Source organism: Tachypleus tridentatus, chromosome 9 (genome assembly GCF_004210375.1).
Source record: "Tachypleus tridentatus isolate NWPU-2018 chromosome 9, ASM421037v1, whole genome shotgun sequence".
Classification (NCBI taxonomy): domain Eukaryota; kingdom Metazoa; phylum Arthropoda; class Merostomata; order Xiphosura; family Limulidae; genus Tachypleus; species Tachypleus tridentatus.
The window spans coordinates 103,749,629-103,766,298 of NC_134833.1; the positions used below are offsets into that span (position 1 = coordinate 103,749,629).

Sequence of the window (16,670 nt, forward strand, 5' to 3'; positions counted from 1 at the left end):
GTGACAAATGCACACTGAGGCAATGAACATTTTCAAACTATAACCCTGTCACTCTGCTCTGCATCGTCCCACAAATCGACTACTGCATGACTAGCTGACGCTACAAATATTCGGGACCTCCACGAGGTGGCCAATTAGCTTGTTTATGATTCAGTGTCAATCACCCAGTCAGAGTAACACAGCATCCTTTGGTTGACTAAATGCCACAATTAATACTTGCAATGCAAAGAAGGAAACAAAATATCTAAGTTTTAAGTCTTTTTTTTAAGAGTTTGTATGAATTAAAAGACTGGTAAATAATGTTTTGAGTTGTTTTTTTTTTGCTAACTCTCATAAATTTGTGCAAAGTAAATTAAAAGACAGAAAATAATAACGACTGAGGTGTTTCAAGAATTTATTTGTTGATACAAAGATCTCAAACGATTACGATTAAATATACAATACTCAATATTCTCAGGAAATATTATGTTAAGGCTTGTTTGACAAAAGGAAAATACTAAAAGTTTCTTATCATCTTACAATCATCACGTGTTTCACAAGACAAAAACAGCAGTAGAAATGTTGATATTAAATCAATTAAACATGGAAAAGATACTAATCTTTACCCTAATCCTAAGTGTCGTGCCATTAAAAATGGCATGTTGGATGAGAAGGTTATTATTTTCATCAGTGTTTTTTGCCAACAATAACCATGTTTCTTATATACACATAAAAACTTTATTAAGGCAATTTTCAATGAAGTTCCCAGATCAACTTCAGTGAAGTAACCTTTCGTCACTGTTATGACAAAATAAATAAGAATAATTTGATACTTTTGTTTGTAACAACGTATAAAGGCTTACATGATACAAAAATATATTTCTTCCTCGGTTGATTAGTAATGTCGCTTATTGTACAGGCTTCTCGTCAAACAATGCTTGTATCACATTCCGAAACAACAGTTTCGTAACCAAAAATCAATTTCAATTTCCAAAGTCATTGAAAGTAACTACTCGAATTACATCAAACACGATCTTTTTTTCCTTAAAAAGCTTTTCAACAGCAAAGCAATAAAATGTACTGTTTACTTTAGGAGGTCAACCAATCTCTACGATATCTTTTGGAACCTCCACAAATTGGTAGACTAGCCTTTGTCCATCCACTTTGGCAAGAATTCCTCGTTGATAGTAATACCTTGAAGGTAAAGATAAGTAGTATTTAAACGGTCGTTTCGCAATATTGATAAGATTTATCAAAAGAAGGGAAAAGAGAACTGTTTGTAAAATGAATAATCCCAACTAGAATTACTTCTGAATTACTATTACATTTACACAAGAATCAAAAATGGATGTTACACACGTTACCTTTTCTCTTCAAAACGTTACAGCCTAAAAAAAAAAGTTTATTACTGAAACTATAAAAGATAAATAAAACAAATAATAGTGGGAACAATAATAATTTTATGTCTCCTCTAGTGCTGAAAAGTTTAAGATTACAGATAATATATTGCTAATGCTGTATTTTATATCCCTTTAAAGCAGTAATATTTAATTCAGTCATTTCTTAAAAATTAACGATTATTGTTAGTTCATTTCAAACTAATTTGATATTTATACAGGACAATTCAAAATATACTAAAACTTAGACTTATGATTGCTATAGACCAAAATGTTTATTTGTTTGAGAGATTTCCACCAACGCTATATGAATGGCTATCTGTGCACAGGTGTTCCTAATTTATAACTGATACAAAATAATAAAATATTCACCAGGAATGCATCATCTAATCCATACCTTAAAGCACGGCCCATTGTTTCGTAGTTCATGTCAGGTTTGTTTTTATGAAGACCCCACAACTTTGATACTGTCTTCGAGTCGACGAGCTTAAAAATTCCCTTTTCTCTGTTCGCCCACTTAATGTAGCGTGGACAGCAGTCCTTATCTTGAAGTAATTTCAAAAGAAATTCCCATAGATACGTAGTGGAGCCTGATAATTATTGAAAAAATAAAATATTTTAAAGCATCGAAGAAAAAATCAACAATCTGTCAAGGAAGCGCATAGAAACCTTAGTTATTCGAAAATGCATGTTTAGTATACATATATATATAATGAAATAAACAGCTTTAATACTCTAATTTATATTCATTTTTAATATACGTTTAAAATTAGCACTATAAAACAATCATGAACTTAATATAAAATAAGCATTAAGAATATGTTTGGATAATCTACTGTAAATCCCAGTCGTCACCTTAAAGTGATAACGGATACGTTATGTTTTACACATATATCTTTAATATTGATCCAATATCATTGTTTCTCAAAACAGACTTAGGAATCACTGAAAAAGGTAGAATGTAAAACACGACTCGAATCAAAACTTTCAATATCCAAATACTTACAACAATAAAAGTAAAGATAATCCCTCATTGAACTGCCCTAAAATCCAAGAATGGAGCATACTTAGTTTATTTTACCTTCACGGGTTTTCCGTTTCGTACAAGATGCTGAGATACCTTTTGCATTCTTTGATTTTCGTGCTGTTAAGATACGACACATCTCGACATTAACTTTCTAAGTTCACAATGTTAATTCTTTCAATAACAACAAAACAAGTTACTATGATACATAATAAAAGTTCAGGTCTTTCTAATTACGAAAAACACCAGCGTTTGTTTTTTCACTTTTAGACAATTCACGGGATAAAAGTGGTAGTAGTAACATTAATACTGACGCCAAATTACTGGAATAGAAAACGACTATTTACTATGTCAAGACACTGACGCAGGTTGTATAGATAATTCAAAAACATATTAATTGTTTTACTAACCCAATATGGTTTGGTTTTGAATTTCACGCAAAGCTATATGAGGGCTATCTGCGCTAGCCATCCCTAATTTAGCACTGTAAGGCTAGAAGGAAGGCAGCTAGTCATCACCACACACCGCCAACTCTTGGGCTACTCTTTTACCAACGAATAGTGGGATTGACTGTCTCATTATCACGACCCCACAGCTGAAAGAGCGAGGATGTTTGGTGTGACAGGGATTGGAATTCGAAACCCTCAGATTACGAGTTGAGTGCCTTAACCACCTGATCATGCCGGGTCTTAGAGTATCAGTACGAAAAGCATAATTTAATGCAAATAACACGTTAAAAATTAAAATTCGCACACATTACAAATTTAAATTTATAACTCATTGAAACTTTATAATATTTTAATTTTCTTCCAATATTCAAAACAAAGTATATCCATTCATTATTAAATCACGTTTAAAGACAATGATTATAAAATATTATTAGAATAAGAACATGAAAAAGCTTCTTTCAAGTTGTGATTTTGATTTTATGCAGTAAAATCGAACAGTGGTCAGCTACTTAATATTTATTTTAAGTCTTTAAGTGTGTACAGGTTTATTAGACGGATCATAAGTCTCGCCTCTAAAATGAGCATTTTAATTAGATTTTACACCCAACAACTAATCTATTTTTATTTTCTATACTTATCTAACCCTTGCACCTAACTAGGTGTACCTTTTTTCTTCGGTTTTGATTGAAAAGACAGGTCTGTTACGGAAAAGGACGATTCCAAGTCTTCAAAGGAAACGAAGTTGTGGGCTGCAGTGATAACAGAAGTTGGAATGGCTGATGTTTTTTCTGCTCTAGTTTCTTGTGAGGAACAAAGACTAGAGGAGGAAAGAGGACTGGAGGAGACAGAATTGGTGAGAGCTATGGATCTGTCCCCGGATGGGCAGAGAGTGTGTTGATGGCTTGTATCAGTAACCTGAAGATGCGAAGAAGTTGTTCCTAAATGCTGTTTCGAGTATTGAAGGGTATTGGGTAGTGCACTAGTACAATAATGTGAAGAAATAGAGTGTACGATCCCATGATAACCAGGGCTGTGAGCACTATGAAGTTTCTGGTGGTGGGTTGATTCTGAGTAGGAATTGGTGGGAGACGATTTGTATTTGGACTGGGAATAGTAGTTTGAAACGATTCCTGAAACTGTGGGAAAAATAAAACATTATAATCAAAGTTTGGAGAGGAAATGAAATTGAATGAATAAAATATAGCACTAAATATCATGCAATGTTCAGGTTGACAACAAAACATCTCACACAAACACCAGATAGTGGCTCTAACCTAGGCTTTCAAATAACAGAAAAGGAACTCTAATAATTTTGAGGAATAACGTTTGTGTAAGATAGAAAATAAATAACTACATGTCTCTTGAAATTATTTAATCTAGGATTTTAACGAAAATATTCAGAGTCATAAAACGATAAATAAATAGTAATAAAATAACTAAAAGACATAGGGAAATTATTACATCGAAAATCGCGTTCAGGATTGATAAGCTATTAAAATAAGGCAACACTATTATGGTTGTAAATTTGATGTTGAATAATTCTTTAATATGCTTACATTTAGAATTATAATTTATTCATTTATTTATAAATCAAAATGTTAAACCAATTATATATTCTTATTATACTTGCCACACATAAAACGGCATAATAAAACGTATATTTTATAGTCCACATTATATGCAAACTGGTAAGGGAGAACCAAGAAATTAATTTAAATTAATATGAAACATTTCTAAAGAATCACATACATCATTATACTCTGAATAACAGAGTACAATAACGGTATTTTTTTCAAATATAAATAAAATAAAATAATATCACTTGTCTTAGTGTAATGGCTGAAACACGAATTACAATCATATTTAAAATTTGCTGGCGATAAATTAAATATTAACAAGTACATACTAATATTCTACAGGACAGAAGGTTTTTACCTCCGTCACCTTTGGTAGCGGAGGTCATGTTTTCATCCCTGTGTATGTGTGTGTTTCTGTCAGCAAGATTTTTCGATAACTGATGAATGGATTTGGACGAAAGTTGTATACATTTGGACTGCGATCCAGCTTAGAAGTGATTAGTATTTGGAGAGTCAAGATCACAGCAAGGCCCCGGAAAAAAATCTAACATTGGGACAGATTTTTGCTCTATGACTCAGTCAAAAACGATTGGATTTTGATTAAACCTGGTAGACATATGCAGAATGTTATTAGTCTGTGTCCTGCTAAACATGGTGCGTGTCCGTTGATAACGACAGATATACAGACACATTTTTGTATTTTTTGAGAACGAAATATGATCAACTCCAGAGGTATGTGCTTATTGTGTGCCTTCTAGTTTTCAATGTTTCTGTTATGAATATGGTAACAAAAGTTTCTAGAACAGATTTTGTCCAGACGCATTTTAGTAGCTGTAAATCACGGCATTAGTTGAAAAAAATTGAGAAAATTCCTCAATTTTTTCATTGACTTGACATGGAGTGGGGAGTTCAAAAAAATTTTTGAAAAGCGTCATAGTTTGACTCAACGCTAACTTTGCTACATCGGATTCGCTAAAAATTTACCCATGAAAAGTAAATAAAAAGCAATAACTCTTTTGTGTTTTTTTCAGTGGTCCAATATCGATTTTTGAAAGAGCAGGTTCCCCATGGTTGTGCGCTTGGTTTGGTTGATTATTTTAGTGTAGTTCATAAGTGAGGACTAAAGATGTTTACAACACAATGTATAAAACGATTGGTTAGCCCTAAAAGGATTTTTTCAGTTTTAAAACTCTCCAACTTACGTTATTTCATGTTTTAAAGCTAGTTCACTTCAACAGAATATTTTTGTTCCGAATAATAATCGAGTTTCTTGTTCTATATTATTAAAATAGCGTAAGAAATAAATCAAAATCAAGTGTTTATTCTATATTCTGTTCACTGAAATTAGAGTCATTATCAAATAAACAGGGTTTGATTACATTAAATTGGTTAACAGCACCTGTAATTCATAAGCTGAACTTATCCAGGCATAAGGAAAACACTTTTAGTTCGCTTTCGCCATCTTAGTTTTGTGGGAAATGGATTTCAATGTCCTTATTCTGTATCGGTTTAATTTAACGTTTCTTAAAGCATTTACTGTGACTCTGTTCAAGCTAAAGATACAAGGTTAAGGCTAAGTCCCTTTAAAGTCAATGTTCTCGTATGAACAAAGGCTCCAAGTTACGGAAGCGTTGACGCTGAGACAGACAAGCAGGCGTGCAAGTTTTACATATACCTGAAATTAGCTGCTTGGACCTTTGCCATCTTCCAGATAGAAAATATTTCAAGGGGGGAAAAAAAAAAGTTTTAATAACAGCTTCTTTGCAATATTTTGTAATTCAAGTTTATCGGTTAAAAGTGGCTGAAGAATTTAATTTGTAAAATTACAAACAACGGTTCTATTATTATAACTAGTTAATGTAAAAACTATGTCAGAACTGCATTGTGTTTAGAAAAGTAGATTTTCTTGTTCAGCGTAATGGATAACACAAAAAAAGTAAAGAAAATACACACACACCGAAAAACAAGAGGAAATATTCAATATCCGCGGCCCTTGGTTTTTTTTTTTCCTTTTTATCAACTATGTTTTGGTTCTTGTTGTTGTTTTTCTGCGCCAGCAGTAGCAAGCGTGTGGCGCGCGTATATGCAATTCATCAAATTGAAGTTCTTTTAGGTAGAATTCGCCCAATACATCAATCGAAAGGATTCTACCTGCCGAGTCAAAGCTGTAGTTAGATTTCAAATCGATCAAGAGATAACGCGACTGTGAGCTAAAAGCTTATACTTGAATAAACAGCAATAAACAAACCAAATTCAACCGCAGAGTCCTTGTACGAGCTGCCATGTTTTGGTATTTCTTAAACAGGCAGTAAAAAACTCGAAAAACATAATGCTACTCAGATCAGACGCTGATTTAAACCTTAACTTGTATGCAGTACGATGTTTTTTAGTATGGGTTTGCAACGCTTGTCTTTAGCCTCAGTGTTTATGTATTTATTTCTTTTGTAACAATTAGTATGGTTGTTCGTTACAGTGTTTAAAATAATTGTGAACTACGATTATATATGTGAAGATTAACTGTGTTTTTGTGTGTATGGATAGAGAACTAACATAAATCTTTTACCCAGTATTTATTCAATTTGACCACCTCTTGAGTAGATTAAATACAATACTTAATGTAGATATTTAAAAAAAGCTATTCCTCGTTTGTCTTTATTATTATATAGGTCATATTTTCGAAACAGTTTGTTTGTGCGTAATAAAAGTCTTTGGAATATGACTTTCCCTTCATCTTTATCATTATGTTAGATTGAAATTCATCAGAAATTACGTAAGTACGTTTTTCTTTTCTTGAGTAAAACTTTGAATGAGCGTGTCTTCCAGCGCAACACAAATACAAGGTTATCTCCAAACTTAAATCATTTTAATTTGAACTTTGTCAAATATGAAGTTTATTACAGCCGACCAAAGTGAACAAAAATTCTGTTACGTTCGCAACGTGTATGTGAAAAACGTTGTCAAAATAATTGGAGTACAAAGGGGCTTTAACAACGTTTATCAATGCAACTTTTTAATTTAAGGCTTTATTCATTTTGTGTATGGACACCCTGAGGAGTAGAGTAAGACCAGACTCAATCAGACTATTCAGGAAGTTTCAGACGTGGTGTAGAGTCAACCAGACTATTCAGGAAGTTTCAGACGTGGTGTAGAGTCAACCAGACTATTCAAGAAGTTTCAGACGTGGTGCAGGCCAACAACGTTGATCTCGATAATTTCTACGGGGAAGTATAGAAACTAAAGCTAAATGATTTTCCGAAAGACTCAACTCCTTTTCAAAGTCACTGAGAATTATTAGACAATCACATCTCGTGGTTCTCCCCTTTCTGCAAATTTTCTCGCTTATGACATTGGTTTTGGATAAAAGAACTTGTAGTATATGCAACAGAGGAGAAACTATCATGCACGTACCTGGTTCATGGTTGCCAATTATGTCATATCACTCTTCATGTTTCAACAGCTGTATCTCATCAAGTCATCACCAGGAGATACAGCTTCGTTTGGGGCTTATGCATTCCTATAACGAAAAAGTCGGATTATAGATGAGGAACCACTTATGAGATCTACGTGTGGCAAGCCTATTTGTGAACCACACCCCGCTAAAATTATAGTTGATCTTGAGACAGCGACAACACGTTCCACGTATTAATTTCTTCTACCTGATGCAAATAACATGAAGAAAAGTATAGGATCTTGACGTTTACCATAATGGCATAAAATATTCATTTAGAACGTTGGATGGTCTCGCACTTCTCAGGGCCCTTTAAAAAGGTAGAAGAATAAATCATCTGTCGGAAAGACAAAACCCCTGAAGGAATATTTTCAAAACAAGATCCAAAACTCCAACGCTATTGGTGACTATTGGTAGACCTGGCTTCCTACTTTTATAGCAATGTGGCGGCTGGTGCAAACTGTCTGATAAAAGACATTATGCGACTGCTGCTATCTGCCTGATAAAAGCATCAGTTTCAAATAACGACGACGCACTACTATTATTGATAGTTCAACGACTGTACCCCATATTCACATTTTCAACTTAGAATGTGCATATTATCACAATAAATAAAGACAACCAAACAAACAGCACATGTTAGACTGAAACTCCGCCTTCTTGCAGCTGGTGGACCACAAACACACATAAATCTTCACAGTTATTGATTGTCTGAGAGAAGATGATGCAGTGACAAACACAATGCAAGACGAGAGGGAAGGAAGCGAATCCTCACAACCAACCGCGAACCCTTGGGCTACTATTTTATCAACAAGTAATGAGACTGACCGTCACGTTATAACGGATGAAAGGACGAGGATATTTGATGGTACGGGGATTTGAACCTGCTACAAAAATAAAATCACTAGGGGAATTTCTGAGGTGTGGGACATTTCATCCATGACAGAAATTCCTGCGAGCTGTGGGACACAACACTTACTTCTGATATAACGGTAGGCCCGGCATGGCCAAGCGTGTTAAGGCGTGCGACTCGTAATCTGAGGCTCGCGGGTTCGCATCCCCGTCGTACCAAACATGTTCGCCCTTTCAGCCGTGGGGCGTTATAATGTTACGGTCAATCCCCTATTCGTTGGTAAAGGAGTAGCCCAAGAGTTGGCGGTGGGTGGTGATGACTAGCTGCCTTCCCTCTAGTCTTACACTGCTAAATTAGGGACGGCTAGCACATATAGCCCTCGAGTAGCTTTGTGCGAAATTCACAAAACAAACAAATAAACAAACTGATATAACTAAGTACAGTTTAAAGTCTCTTAATTTGACAAATAATAAAGAAATACATAATTACGCTTGTTACATGTTTGCTGTATTCTAAGTACTGCGCGTTTGTTTTGTTAAAGTGATATTCAATAAGAAAAATAAAATAAAATGCGACTGATGGACTTTTTGTTATTTACTCATTGGTCAATAGGTTGGTGGTTAGCTGTCATATAATGAATTAGGGTTAAAAATATTATTAACTGCGACCTAACTCACTTAATGACTCTCCTAATGACACTTGACTTTCCTATTTTATAATACTTAATAATTTTTGTTTGTTTACAATTAAGCACAAAGCTACAAAATGGATTATATGTACTCTTCCCACTACCGATATCGAAGCCCGCTTAGTAGCGGCGTTAATCCAAAGGACATTCCGCTGTGCCACTCGGGGCCACTTAATATTAGTACTGGGTTTTTATACAAGACTATCTTCATTAATTTATCGATTTCTTCTAAATTATTTGTCATCCATGCTTTTAACTTGATCATTGGTTTTTAATGATTCCTTAAAATTTATTCCTTTTGAATTTCACCCAAATTTCGAGGACTAGTTGCTCCTACTTTAGCAATGTAAGACTAGAGGTAAGGTAGCTGGTCATCACTACCCAACGCCAATTGTTGGGCTACTCTTTTACCAACGAATAGGGAGATTGACCGTAACATATAACACGCCTACAGCTGAAAGGGCGCGTATATTTGGTTGTGACGGGGATTCGAACCCGCGACCCTCGGATTACAAGTCGAGTGCCTTAACCACCTGGCCAACATTTACTTGATATAAATTATACGGCACACGTGAAAAAAAAAAAATTTTTTTCCAACTCTTTCAGAACTAATTTATAAAATTAATATAAAAACTTGACAATCCAAACAGTTTATGTATATTTAAATAATTATTAATTTGTTAATATGAACACGAAATTATAATATATAATTGTCACTTTAGACACTAGACTTTGTTATTGTATGCAAAGTTTAACTCTTGACAGATACAAACAAGTAATATAAATATGTACGAATAAGTTAATTCATAGCTGTTGTGCTTGGCACAATTTCAATTTCATTTAAACATTAATAAGGGTTCGTAATATAATTGTTTAGAAGAAACTGACCGAGTGTTCGCTTGTCAGGCGTTTTCATCTCGAGGGTTTTTGTTCTTTGTTGGTGAAACTTTCTTAAGATGAGGGAAGCGAAGCGCAGTGACAGGAAGGAACAGATTACAGTCTATAACAGATACTGCAATATAAAAACCACAAGCAAAGCTTAATTACATATTGTCTACTCAGGAAGGAAGAGATTACGCTAATGGAATCTACGGCACTTGGAGGTATAAGACAATCGTCCTTCTCTTTCTGGTAGTCTGTGGGGAAAATATGTAAAAATAAACATGGAGGTGGCGACGTTCGTGAAACTGGATTTCAATGCTAGTGAGTCAGTTGTGGTTCAACGACACTCTGACATTCTCTGTGTTTGAAGGTCGAAACTATACAGTCGCCCGTTACCTGCACATCAGCTTGACGCTTATATCACATCGCATGACATGTTTCTGCTAAGAAACTAATACGAGTGAGTGGTGCTCAATAACATGAATGTAAATGAAATATAGAATGAACAAGACAGGTACGTTCATGTTTGTGATCTAAATCGTACTTAAACTATTACATTAAGTATGTTTAATACAAAAGTAAACCCTATTGTGGTTTATATTCAAAAACAAACAATCTTCAAGAACAGTAACCTGTTATCACTTTGTACGTGTTTGAGGACTTTACAGCCTGAAATATTTTGTAAGGAGAACCCAGGAAGAAAGATTAAGAAACCCTGACTTAAATAAAAGTCTGTTAATCTTTTGAGTTACAACATTTCATTAAACTGTATTTTTCATTAACAGTAATAATAAAAATACATACAATGAAATTTGAATGATAAAATCGTGGCCAAATTTTAATTCTACTTTAATTAAATCTAAATTTTAAAAATATTTTCTAACAAATGCTTTACAAAATCAAAATTCCTTAACACTACCTCACGTATAACACTAAATAACAATACGAGCTTTCTTTTCAGACACAACCCACTTCCTTTTTAACCAAATTAGATTTGTATGCTAATATAATGAACAAACTGTGTAAGTGAAAGAAAAGAAACATAATTTTTTCGTTTTTAAGGTAAAAGCAATCAGTGCCTTGCGGAATTTTTTTTCACGTGATATTTCATTTTATTGTTATTCCGGAAAAATGCACAAATTGATATTTCACATACAAACAAATTGACGTGGCTATTTCTACCTTTCATGTGTTTGTTTGTTTGGAATTTTGCACAAAGCTACTCGAGGGCTATCTGTGCTAGTCGTCCCTAATTTAGCAGTGTAAGACTAGAGGGAAGGCAGCTAGTCATCACCACCCACCGTTAACACTTGGGCTACTCTTTTACCAACGAATAGTGGGATTGACCGTCACATTATATCGCCCCCACGGCTGGGAGGGCGAGCATGTTTTAGCGCGACGCGGGCGCGAACCCGCGACCCGCGGATCACGAGTCGCACGCCTTACGCGCTTGGCCATGCCAGGCCCCTTTCATGTGAATAACAAACATTTAAATTCGCCCATCCTTTTGTGTTTAGCTTCCAATATAATACTTGATTACACTGAATACATTTTGAAGGATATTAATTGCGAATATAATTAATCAGTCAATACTTTTACAACAGATTAGGATAATTTATCTAAAATTCTTCTACGAGCTGTCCAGAATATTAAATACGTCATCCTGGCTTGAATTATTTCTTACGCAAATGTCATTTTTAGTCGAGAATTCCAATGGCTTTTATTGTATTTTAAGACATCAATGAATGTATGGAGATATTCAGCGTTATCCCGTCTCGAACCCTGGGCTCTTCGATTCGTAAATCGACATACTAACTACTATATCACACCCAATAATTTAACCTAAGGATCTAATATATTAGCAGTTTTTATTTTTAAGCGCAAAACTACCCATTGCGCTCTTTATCTGTGCTGTGTCCACCACTGGCATTGAAATATGATATTTTAGACTTCAAGCTTACTGTTGAGCCACTAGTAGATACAAATAACAGACAAATTTTTACGTCTTTGCATGTGTGTATCCAAAGTCCATTAAATAACTTGATTATTAGTCTTTTTCCTTTGTATTACATATTATTTCTTTACAACCGAGCAAAAGATAACATAAGTAAATATAAATATCTATATTATGAACAACGGTAGTAGTTCATAATAGAAATCGCTCATTTATTCTTCTTTATTATTATTTAATATTATTCCGCCAGTCAACAGCAAAAATGGCAGTTAATATTGTAGTAAAACCTGGAAATATTACTAAACGCATCATTTCGTATTGTATAAAATAGTTTTTTAAGCTTATATGGCTATCCAGCAAATAACAGTAGCTGTATAACTGTTGACATTTAATCGTTTTAATGTAGTCTGTGGTTTATATGAAGAGTCATAATCTATTACACGTATACAAATATATAGACCGTAGATGTAATTTAAAGTATATAGCAGGTATGAAAAACGTACCATAGCAATTATTAGCTTATTCTTGCAAATGTATTATGTCGTATATCATTTATCGTGAACAACGGAAGAATGAGATGATGAAAATAATGGCGATTATCGGCGAAAGTGAAGCAGTAGTTTTGTAGCTATATAGTTTATTTAGAACATATTTAGTTTCAAATAAAGTATGCAGCAACGAAGAGCTACCCAAGTTTGAAGTCATCAGAATAGAAGAAAGTCGTAGAGGCGTCACGACACAAATTACACCAGAAACAGAGGGGGAAGTGTATAAATAAAATCAATTCAAAATTGTTAATTAACACGTTTTCACCTTGTAATGTGTGCAGACTGTCACTCTAAGAGGAAATCTGATCAGCTGCAGCAAAACCATGACTGACCTTACAGAGGTCAGCAAAGAGGAGGAAGGTAGAAATATAACATCTATAAGAATTATTAAAAAATGTTTATTTGTATATACAAGTCCTATTCTATTATGACACATTGCCTTATATTTGCGTTGAATATATGTGCATGCGTATATAAAATTTGAAAAATTAATAAGGTGTGTGTGTATATATATATATATATATATACATATCTATGGTTTTTACAATTTACACAACTATAAACCATCCATGTTATATAAAGGTATAATTATTAGCCAACATTCATTGCATCTGTATAAAGCTCGTGCGGTTACAAACTGAAGTCTATGTATCATTCCAGTCCACTTGCAAAAGACATCCATTCTGCACGAAGCCAATCCATGGGTTGTCATTGTTTTCATTCACCAACTACGCATTTCATTAAACTAAACTGATTCAAAGATGGCAGTGTTGTTATTATACAAATTTACAAACAAATTATACAAACAATTAAAGAAACAAGAATATTAAAAATTGTTAATTTAAAAAGGGGAATAGGGATCTTCAAAAGATTACAGAAACAAGATAGGTACATTACTTCCTCAAGCTACAAATCCATATCTTGACTCCACTTCTAAAAGAAACGACGCAAATTGTTATAACCGATATTATCCATGAGTTTGTTTTTTTTGGAATTCCGCGCAAAGCTACACGAGGGCTATCTGCACTAGCCGTCCCTAATTTAGCAGTGTAAGACTAGAAGGAAGGCAGCTAGTCATTACTACCCACCGACAACTCTTGGGCTACTCTTTTACCAACGAATAGTGGGATTGACCGTCACATTATAACTCCCCACGGATGAAAGAACGAGCATGTTTAGTGCGACAGGGATTCGAACTCGCAACCCTCAGATTATAACTCGAACACTTTAATCCTTTTGACTATGCCGTGCCATCCACGACTTTAAAACGTCAACATAGCTGTGATGTAGACGAGACTGTATCTTGCAAGAAGGTAAGTGCTGTTCAATTTAGGCCTTTATCTCAAACTTGTCATTGTATTGTCAAAATGATATTAATCTTCGAAATAAGTTGATTCGACACAAGCATGAAACATTAAAATTTATTTCTTTGATATTCGTTTTAAACCTTAAATGCAAAGCTTCCAGTCTAAAACAAGTGAAGTGTCAGAAGAAAATAATACATACTGATATTTACAACGGAAAACATGATAAACTGTATTAACTTACATTCTGGATCAGAACACTTTGGTGGAGACTGGTATATTTGTGGCGTCACCTGGTAGAGGGAATTATAGTACTGTGTACTTCCAGGTGAAGGTGAATCTGTTAATCTCAACGAAACTGAATCTAGGCAAAACAGAAAGTTTGTAATTTCCATACACTGGTATACAAATATATATATATATATAAAAATAGTTAACTCCAATGCTACACGTCTTCACACAGAACACGTGATAACGTACTCACTAACTGAATACTTAGAGACAGACTGAATTACAGAAGAAAAAGGGATAAAATTACAAGTTTTCCATAAAATTTATCGAATGATGTCAGATGTCTACCACATGCTAAAATATTTAAATTATAAATAAACGTACTTTATGGACTTTTTTATATGCGGATTTCTCGTGTGGCTCATAAAACATAGACCATTACGTTTAACGAAAGTTATGGGAAAAGGCATTACATGAAAAAATAGTATAACACGATTTACAACAGATAAAACATGACTGAAACTTGCAGGGAATACATAATTTTTTTTGTAGGTATGCTTCGCTAATTTAAATAAGGGGAAACATCAAAAGACCAAAGGAATCGTACTGAGGTCTAATACTGAATTAGTATTAAATACTTAACACTGTACGTTATTATTTTTTCCAACTTAAAAAGACAATTGGTATGTGTTTACTTGTGTCACATACTAGTAAAAAATGTGACGAATCCCTTTCCCAAACATATGAATTGTTTCTTAAGATCGAAGTTGTGTATTAAACGGCAAATTCTTTCTTTGTATGAACCTAACACTTATCAGTGAAGTTTCGAAGGGGCTTTTCTTGAAACTAATCAAACTCTAAGTTTGTTACCATGATAGAAGGCCATTTATTTTCTTCTTATCCCCCACCCCCCTCAAAAAACCACCAAAGTAGCTGTTATTAATAGTGGATTGTATGCTTCTTTTTTCAGAACTGATCATTGTACGTTGTCAGTAAATATAAATGAACACTTTAACCAATTTTCAATAATTATCATAATGATTTTTCCCAACATAACACATTCTTGAACAAAGCAGTGATAGGCAAATAACAAGATGACAAGAAACTCTGTATTAAATCCAAAATGCTTTGAGTAAATTGGATAAAAGTGAATCTCCAGCGTCAACTAAACAATTAGCACTTCCGATTGCTTCTGACTACAAGATAAGAGAAACGACAGAGAAGAGACAAATAATTAAGTAATACGATATACGAAGGCGAGCGTTAACGCACGTCATCATAATATTTCAAACTGCTGAACGCAACAGCTCATCTCCAACAACCAACTGTTCATAAAACATAGGCAAACTTAATTCATAAATATAAATAATGTTAAAATGTTGTCTGTCTGACCGTCTACCCCATCTATCTGTCTTATAAAACAAACAAACAAACTTAATAATGTATATTCCTTTTCAACCAATCAAAATTATATTTTCTCGATAAATATATACATATATGTAGAATTTTATTTGCTATCACGGATTTCAATGTTAGAACGAAGACACTTTGACGATCTCATTTAAATTTCCAACAAACAACGACAAAAGACAAAAGTTTTCTAAATATTTTTGTTTTTGACAAAATAAAACATAAAACACATATTTACCTAATAGTTTCTGTAGTCTGTTTTTGGATTCGTCTGTACTTATGTGACCACTGCTACTTTCCAAGTCAGAAACTCCACTGTCAGCTGGACTTGGGGGCAAAGAACCTAGTGTAGAAATATTTAGTTGCAACGAAGACTGGTATGACCTAAAAATCTCGTTAGTATAACTTGATCCAATTTGGATCGAGAAAGATAAAGTGTAAATTCAATTAATTACCTTCCTGTATTTAAAGTATAGAGTAAAAATGTCGGAACTGTGTGATGTGTAAAATTCTGTCATCATTATTTAGAAGTAGTCCATTATGAAAACAAAATTTAATCATTTATCAAATCTGTTTAAGGATTCTCAATCAAGAGCATAAAGGCTATAAAAAAACGTAATTTTTAAACTATACATGTTTGATTACAACATTTAAAAACACAACTATGACGCATGAAACACATGAAAGTACGATTAGTAATAATATCACATGTGTTCGAGGAAACTTAGTCCAGATATTAACAATGAAATAAGGTTAAACTATTTAATTAAAAAAATATAAAAAACATCGAATAAGTTTGTATTGAATTTTGCACAAAGCTACTCGATGGCTATCTGCGCTAACGATCCCTAATTTAGCACTGTAAGACTAGAGAGAAGGCAGCTAGTCATCACTACCCACCGCCAACTCTTAAGCTACTCTTTTAC

At 33.8% G+C, this 16,670-nt stretch overlaps 1 protein-coding gene across 4 annotated transcripts in view; it reads right to left on the reverse strand.

Annotated features, from left to right (window-relative positions):
• Positions 1–380: 380 nt before the first annotated feature.
• LOC143225944 (uncharacterized) overlaps positions 381–16,670 on the reverse strand; it is a 151,460-nt gene continuing 135,170 nt past the window's right edge. For 3 of the 4 annotated variants that reach the window (XM_076456198.1, XM_076456200.1, XM_076456196.1), the window contains 6 exons: positions 15,983–16,087; positions 14,348–14,467; positions 3,515–3,985; positions 2,458–2,520; positions 1,774–1,966; positions 381–1,173 (listed from right to left, as the gene is read on the reverse strand). In XM_076456198.1, coding sequence (XP_076312313.1) covers positions 1,077–1,173; positions 1,774–1,966; positions 2,458–2,520; positions 3,515–3,985; positions 14,348–14,467; positions 15,983–16,087 — 1,049 coding nt within the window. In that variant the 3' untranslated portion in view covers positions 381–1,076. The remainder of the gene's footprint in view (positions 1,174–1,773; positions 1,967–2,457; positions 2,521–3,514; positions 3,986–14,347; positions 14,468–15,982; positions 16,088–16,670) is intronic. The other variant, XM_076456197.1, reaches the window with a different exon arrangement.